The sequence below is a fragment of the Charadrius vociferus genome, unplaced genomic scaffold, assembly GCF_000708025.1.
Source record: "Charadrius vociferus isolate BGI_N301 unplaced genomic scaffold, ASM70802v2 scaffold31, whole genome shotgun sequence".
Lineage (NCBI taxonomy): Eukaryota > Metazoa > Chordata > Aves > Charadriiformes > Charadriidae > Charadrius > Charadrius vociferus.
The window spans coordinates 3586377-3594361 of record NW_009646966.1 but is presented as its reverse complement, the minus strand read 5'-3'; the positions used below and the strand labels follow the sequence as shown (position 1 = coordinate 3594361).

Sequence of the window (7985 nt, the reverse complement as noted above, 5' to 3'; positions counted from 1 at the left end):
GGGCTGAGGCCTGCCAGGGCGCACCGCCGCCACCCCCCCATCCCCGGGGGACATTCCCACCTGCACACACAGCCCCGGGGACGGGCAGCGGTAGCAGCGCCCTCGCAGAGGCTGAGGAGACGGAGCGGTCCGTGTGGGCATCCCGCCGTACCCACCGTCCCCAGATCAGGCAGCGTAGTCGCCAGTGTCACCATCACCTGGGGGCAGTAGGGTGTTTTTCTTAGTTTTATGTTGAGTTAGTACAGGCAATCGGTGTTCAGCCGTGGTATTTCAGTGCTTTACAGTGTCCGGCACTTCCGTGGTGTTACCTTTTTGCTGGGCTGTGTGAATCACCTGAATTTAGTACGTGTCCAAAGGGGCACTTGGTGGAAAAACACCCAGCAACCTGTTAGTGATAATGTCAAATGGCTGGCGCAGCACTTTAATAGCGTGGTGTGAGATGTTTTTACCATGGTAAGTTTCAGCCAAAGCAGATTTGTAATTGCTTGAAATTCAGAAAACAGATTTTTGAAAATTAGTAGCTCCAACCAATTAACAAGAGTGAACTTAGTAGTAAGTAACATACCTAAAGCAAGTTACTTGCTGTTTTGTGTTTAATAGCTTCAAACTCTTACACATGACATTTTCCAAGAAATTGTGGAAATAGGTATGTTTGGGTAGAACTGTTCCCCCTAAAAGTGAGATGAGGCCATTTATATTAAAATCTAAGGTTACTCCTACAATGTAATGTCTTCATATGTGTCAGCCTGTCTGGGTTTATTAACCTGTTGCATGCACATATACATGAAAATATATATGTGCATTTTTTTCCATGGAGATATGTTTAAGCATACTTAGAGCAGGTTTATAGAAGATACCTGCCTTTTTACTGTACCAACCATATTACTTGTTTTAATTTTGTTAGCAAGTCTATTTTGAATGTGAAATACATAGCAATCTCATGGGTTAGTCTTTACAGTTTAAGATAATCACCTTTAGAAGTAAGAAATAACATTAAGAAAATGTTTCTTGCATTGAGAAAATTAATAAAATTGCGGGTTTTTTGAAGTATTGAAATATAAAACTTGTAAAATAACTGAATCCACACTCTAATTATCTCCTTTCTTTTCTTTCCCTTCTTTTTCCAGATGTGAGTGAGGTCAGTATAACTGTTTTTTATCTAATATGTAACACTCGACTTCAATTATCAGGCTAGACTTCTTTTTCGTGGCAGTGTTATTTATTAAGGTTAATTCCCAAGATGGCCACGGAAAGATACCAATTAAATCCTGAAGGGACTGCCTGGAAATGTACCCACCCCAATTTCTCAAGTGGGACGGCCCTTTTAAGAGACTGCCTTCATAGGTGTAAAGACCATGAGGAGAAAGTAACGGAGCAGTGGTGTTTGGACATTATACCTGGCAGTTTGGATTGGAGATGACTGTACTTTAAAGCTAGTCTTCTAGTCTAAATTTCATTGCACAGAAGGATTATGAAAGACCTCAGGTGTGACTTTTTTATGCCAGTTTTTTTAGGCTGTAATAGGTATAAAAACTGTCAGTCTTCAACAGAATGTTCTAATGTAGTTACATGTATCTGCTGTATAATGAACTCCTAGCCTTCATAGTAATTTAAAACCATAGGGCATATTTAAATATACTGTACTGAGAAAAGTTATAGTTATGTAAGAAGATGAGTGTAAGTTTGTACATTATTTTAGTTTAAAACATTGGGAGAAATTGCATCTTTTTTTCTTAATTATCATCTTTATTTTTTCCAGGCACCTGCAGGGCGCAAGGTAAGCATTTTTGTTTCTCTTGTGGGAAATGGAGATGATATCAGATATTCTTAGACAAATTAATATTTTGTTGAATATTGGATGAAAGGAAAATTGACTGCATTCATTATTTCCAGTGTTCTCTGAGAATAGCAGTAGCCCTGAGATGAGTAGGAAGTGAAAAAGAGGGAACAATAAGTGCAACATCTTAACAGCAGGGTAAATTAAAATACGGGATTTAAGCTGCTTTACCCAAGAGCAGAAATAAGCCTACCAAGAACTAAACTGCATCAAAGTAGCATTCTTGTTCAACCAGAGTTTCTTTGGAAAGGTTTACGTGAATTGAACAGTACAGCAATATCCATACAGGTCTAAAAGATTAAATAGATTCTATTTTATTTCTGAAAGTCACTACTGTTACATTAGAGCCACTTATTCATTAGAGACTAAAACCAACTTTGCAAGTACTTCTGTGGACTGTGTAGTGATACTTTTAACTAATGTAGTAATGACAGTGACTAATCTATTTCCAGTAGCTTATTGTGGAAAAAGAATATGCTGTCTGTGGAAAGTAGCTATCGGACCTGTATGTGCAGCCTTCTTTCCCTTTTTCATGTACACTAATTTTTAAGACATCTGTTTCCCTGTATCATCCTGGAAAATTTCCATGGTACCTCATTAAGTTCTATTTTCTTCCAGCAGGGCCCTAGAGGAGACAAAGGGCCACAGGGAGAAAGGGTAAGGAATCAGACTGACGTTCATTTGTTTGTGATCTTTGAACAATAGTTGCTGGAAGACCAGTGGGAAAAAAACTGAAGTTTAGGCATTGATGTGAGATTAAATGAATGTACCTGTAGAAGCTTGCATGTACAATTTCATTAAAAAGAAACCAAGTTATCTGTGTACCAAATTCTGCCCTGGCAATACCTCACCAACCTAATTAAGGTTATTGTGCCTGAGCAGATGTGGTTGAGGTTAGACGGCAGCCTAGCACTCCAAGTGATGGTTTGAAAAACTTTCTTCCAACTACCCACAGTGAAATTAGTGCATGAAAATGCAGAAGGAAAAGTTGACATGTAAAGTTGTAGTCTTTGAACAATATGGTATATGGATAAGCTCTCTACTGTAAACCTGAATAGACAAAGCTAGCTAGCTTTGGGGATTGTTCATTATCTGTGCCACCAAAGATGGCTTGAAAAAGCTCTCTCCTTGGCAGCTAGGAGTTTGTCATCTAACTTCTAGTCAAAGTGGATAGTGTACTGTTAAGGGCTACTGTAAAAGTAACCATAAATAAGGACAGTTGAATAATTTAATTGTAATGTTCACTCATATTGCAGGTATCTGCTTTTCTGATTTGCTTCTGCATCGTTGTTGCTTTTTGTAAAGTGCTCTGAAATTCACATCCTTATCTGGGCAGTGTGTAGTTATCACATGTGGGTTTTGTATCTTCTGAAAATGAAGATGCCATAGTACTGATAGGTAGCTCTTGAAGATTTCTTGGGTCATAATATGCTGACAAACATAATGAGAACTATTAGGAAGAGTATATGTGTATGGTCAACTGGATATTTGCTTTAGGCTAGCACTAACTAAGTTTGTTTAATGAAATGAGATACATGCTTTGTCCTGAAGGCAGCAAGCCTAATCCTGCTCCTTCAGAAATCCGTAAGACTTTTATTATGGATTACATCTAGCATTGAATTGAGTCCAAAATACAGACCCAATGAAATACCTCATCTCAGTTGCCACGATGGCAAAACTTGACCAGCTTTGTGCATTGAGAGAGAAATAATATACGGGGCAAACGTTGTTGGACTAGACATGTGTAATTTCAAGCTGTTGTAAAAAGTTATGATGGTGGTAGCAGAGTGAGATTATCAAATCTGTAGAAAAACACTGTCTTATTATCATTGAATTTGCAATTATACCAGAAATAGTCTAGACTGATTAAAACTGACCTTTGACTTACTCTGGATCTATGTTAGTTTGTACCTGTAGGGCTGACCTCTGCCAATCGTGTTGGTCAAATTTTAGGCTCTCACTAAGAGCCTGACAGGCTGTGTGGGTCTACATGGGGCACTTGGGATTCATGGGTCCAAAATTTGGTCACTTCCCAGTGTGGAGATTACACTTTGGTAGCGTGGATCCCATATTGCCCTCATAAATCTTCACAAACATGAAAATATAGTAAATATCTGATAGAAGGTGTCACAAGGCAATGTAAATTCATACTGTGCTTATTTTCTAAAGTTAGCTATTTATTGAAACTGCATATATAGTACTGCTCTAGTGTGTGCTGTTGGTGCCTGGTTGTTAATGAATTTATCACTTCAGAGATTTCTTTAGCCACTTCTAATGTTCACTTTATAATCCTCTTTTTGACTCTAGGGTCCACCAGGTCCACCAGGCAGAGATGGTGAAGATGGTCTACCAGGTCCTCCAGGCCCCCCTGGTCCTCCAGGTCTTGGCGGAGTAAGGCATCCAAACTTACTGTTACTGAAACTGATAATCTGTGCTTTGTGACTAAGACTAAATGCATATCTGCTGGAAGAAACTGATGTTGCACTGGAGAGTAGAGGAGACATTCTCCTGCGATCAGCAAGAAATTGATGGTCCCAGTTTTAGTGAAACTCTCGTTGGGATGTATATTTTCTGTGGCAAACCTGGATCCTGCATTCAACAGGGACTATAAGTCCCTGTTGCATAGCATAGAAGCAAATCAACCCTGTTAATTGGCATTAAATTTATACAGCCATAATGTGTATGGATTAGGAATCAACTAAATTAAATTTGTCCTCTTAAGCAGATGGGGAAAAGAAACAGCACTTTGCGGTTGGGTTCAAGAGACAGCCGCTGTATTGGAATAAGCTGAAGAAGGCTACCCTTCAGCTAGAAGTCCATACTTAAAAGTTCTTTAGAATTTTAGAGTACCTTCCTTCAGAATTTTCCATTTCTATGTGTATTCATGCTGCAGAACGTAAACGTAGTGTTGCATACACGCTTTCTGCAGAAGTGTCCATCATGTATTCTCTGCAGAATGCTGGCTTTAACTCTTTACTTGACATCAGCTTGCACAGGGAGCATGAAGACAGACAGTTTCATACTGATCAAGCTTAGTAAATCCTCCTGCATGGAAGAATGTTCTTTTGCCTTCAATATGAACAGCAATAATTTATTTTCCTATTAGCAAACCCCAAACTGTCTTCATTGATTTCTATTATTTCTATTATGCTAACAAAACAAAACAACCAAGAAAAAGATTTTCAGTTGCGTTGTATAGAACTTTCTTTCCATTTTAGTGAAGACAGAAAATGTACTCTACAAAACTAGATGTATATTTGCATACAGAACTTATATTGATAAAGGACCAAATATCCAGCACAGTGTTTCTGAGGCTGCATGCTCCTCAGATCTTTTTGAAGCTGAAGGGCCTCCGTGATCTGATAGTCAGGGCTGGTACATGAATTTTACTTAAGCAATGAGGTGAAGAAATACACATAACTTCCCTCATTGGAAATGAGGCAGAATGATTTGAGGCTTTCAAGCAAGCGCTCAATTTTAAATGCGTAGAGTTTACATTCTTAATTTTCAGTTCACACTATTGCAATGCCTCTCTATCATTACTGCCTAGATATTTGAGGCCATTGTGTGAAAGGGCCTTCCTAGTAAAATCAAGTCTTTCTGGAAACAAGTGAATAGAAATGTATTTATAACGGGGCCATGTTTACTGAATTTCATGCATACTGCTTTAAGATACTGTATAGCAAGTCAGATGACAGTTAGATGTAGAATGATAATTATCAATATTTTTTAAAGTAAAATTTTTAGTATTTTAATTTCAAACTTTTTGTCACCTACAGAACTTTGCTGCTCAATATGATCCATCTAAAGCAGCTGATTTTGGCCCAGGACCTATGGTAGGTATATGATTTAGCGCTTGGTAACTTGCATAGATAACATTTTTAATACTGTCCTTTGAGTCTAATCCAGCTATATTAATGCAAAGCATAGTTTTAAAATTAGTGTTTTGATCATATATTGATTCATACTGTAAACTGAGCCTTTGTTGTAGGATAATGTGAAATGGTTGAAATATAGTCTTAGGACTTGAAATATGGTCTTGGGACTGTATATGTAACTTGCATATAGCACTACTGGGTCTTGTGCTTTAATTGTCTGTTGAACACACTTTTATGAATCAGTGAATCTCATAATCTGTTGTCAGGTAACACATGTACTTTGATATAGCATTACTCTGCCCATATTGAGACAGAATATGTTTTAGGAATGAGATTGATTGTGAAGCTGCTGTCTGAAGCAGACATAGGTCTAGAAAGTAACTCAGTATCTCAGCTCCAGTTGGTCACCCTTTTTCTCCCATGGCTGTACAACCCTTTTGATATCCTTGGATTGCACAGGTTTGGTAGCAAATTGGCCACCACATGAATTTCTAACCCTTCCTGATGTTAGCAGGTATTTTCAGTGTACATAGATAGCAAAATATGGGTTAAATTCACCACACGCACTGACATCACAGGCAATGCATCTGATGGGTGAACAGCAGGACGAAGGCTGCCTGGGATTATTCTGGGTCAAGTGCTTGTTTCCATTCCTGAAAATAGTGTAATATTAAATGACTTTTTGAAAATATTTTGGCATCCATTTAGATACTAAATATAGGAAATCGGGAGTATTTTTAATCAAATTCTGCCCTCAGTGTCAGACAATAAATCAGAAAATGTAGATGAGGATCTATTTGGGGTGCCACAGTTTCTAAATTACAATTTTTGAGTCAGTTAGGGTTCATCTGACAGCAGCACTACCTACTGTGAGGAACTCTTTATTTTTATAAAGAAAATGTGAGAGACTGGGAAGATAGAAAAGGAGGGAAAAAGAATTATGGAATATAATTTGTGAAGAGATTCACAGGGCTTATGCAGCATATATGATTCAGGCTGTCCAGAAACAGTTATTTTTCCTAGAATTACTGTATATTTTTATACACACAAGCTTTAGCTTCCATAATTAAATGCCTGTATTTAATATGCATTTATTCCCTTAATAAAAAGTATTCAGTCTTACAGGAAAGCTATGTAAGCCATTGAAAAGTTGGTCATGATTTTAATCTTGTAATGAGAAAATCTGTTAAAGTTCCCAAGAAGTTTTAAAACCAATTAAAACCATAATAGTTTCTGTTGAAACATCTCATAAAACTCTGTTTGGACAACAGAAGCCTAAATTAAATTTCAATTAAAAGTTGTTTGCTTGCTTAGTAAAGCTTAAAACAACTGTTAAAGTGCAGTAATCTATGGACATTTCCTTTTTAAAAGTTATTTTTTACTCTTTTTGAAGATGTATGTAAATTCTAAATTCAGTCAAGGAGAGTAGGTTAGTGACTTATTTTAGAGGTGAAATGAACAGAATCAAAACCAGAAAACAATGAAATATTTAAATAGAAGTTGAACATTATTTGAAAGAGATCTATACATAATATGTATGAGTGGTTTGATTTCTTCCCCAAATAATGTGTGAACCTCCCAGTTGATGGTAATACTGCCATTTAAATACCTTAATTTTCCCTTTTACCTCTCTACCGTTTTAATGATCTTTTTCTCCAATACACCTTTTTGAAAATCATGATAAAATTGACAGGCCCAAAAATACAGCCGTTCTTAATGTGTTGTTATGATCCTTGTCTTTAAACTCTGGAAGTTCATGCACAGGAAGGGTGAGTGTACATAGAAGAATGAACCAGTGCACTGGCTAACAAGCCAGAATAGATTAAGAAGCCCAGTCACAAGGTTCCCAGCCATATTGGTACATTTCTAATCTTCTCACTGGATTCCGTGCTGATTCATTGCCATTAGAAGATCTGTTTGCACTTGGACTACTGTGCAATTCATGCCGAATTCTTAACTTTCTCTAATTTGATTTGAACATTGCACACTGAAAACTGTAATGCTTACCAATATTTTAGGAGTACCAGGAATTGGTGTTATAGGTGAGTTTAGATAATGGTGATTTTTTAAAAAAGATTTTGTAATTTTTCTCCACTAGGGTTTAATGGGACCTAGAGGCCCACCTGGAGCATCTGGACCACCTGTAAGTACAAACTCATCTCTCCTACTGGCTACCATTAAAATACCTGTAAAATCACAAAATAGCTTGTTCAAATGCTAACAAAATCTCCCGCCTCTTCTAGGGTCCTCCTGGTTTTCAAGGCATTCCT

At 37.4% G+C, this 7985-nt stretch overlaps 1 protein-coding gene across 1 annotated transcript in view; it reads left to right on the top strand.

Moving 5' to 3' along the window:
* COL1A2 (collagen, type I, alpha 2) overlaps positions 1-7985 on the top strand; it is a 41850-nt gene that overhangs the window by 1300 nt on the left and 32565 nt on the right. The window contains exons 2-8 of the mRNA XM_009895351.1: positions 1128-1138; positions 1760-1777; positions 2459-2494; positions 4145-4228; positions 5617-5673; positions 7814-7858; positions 7959-7978. Of these exons, the coding sequence (XP_009893653.1) occupies positions 1128-1138; positions 1760-1777; positions 2459-2494; positions 4145-4228; positions 5617-5673; positions 7814-7858; positions 7959-7978 (271 nt within the window). The remainder of the gene's footprint in view (positions 1-1127; positions 1139-1759; positions 1778-2458; positions 2495-4144; positions 4229-5616; positions 5674-7813; positions 7859-7958; positions 7979-7985) is intronic.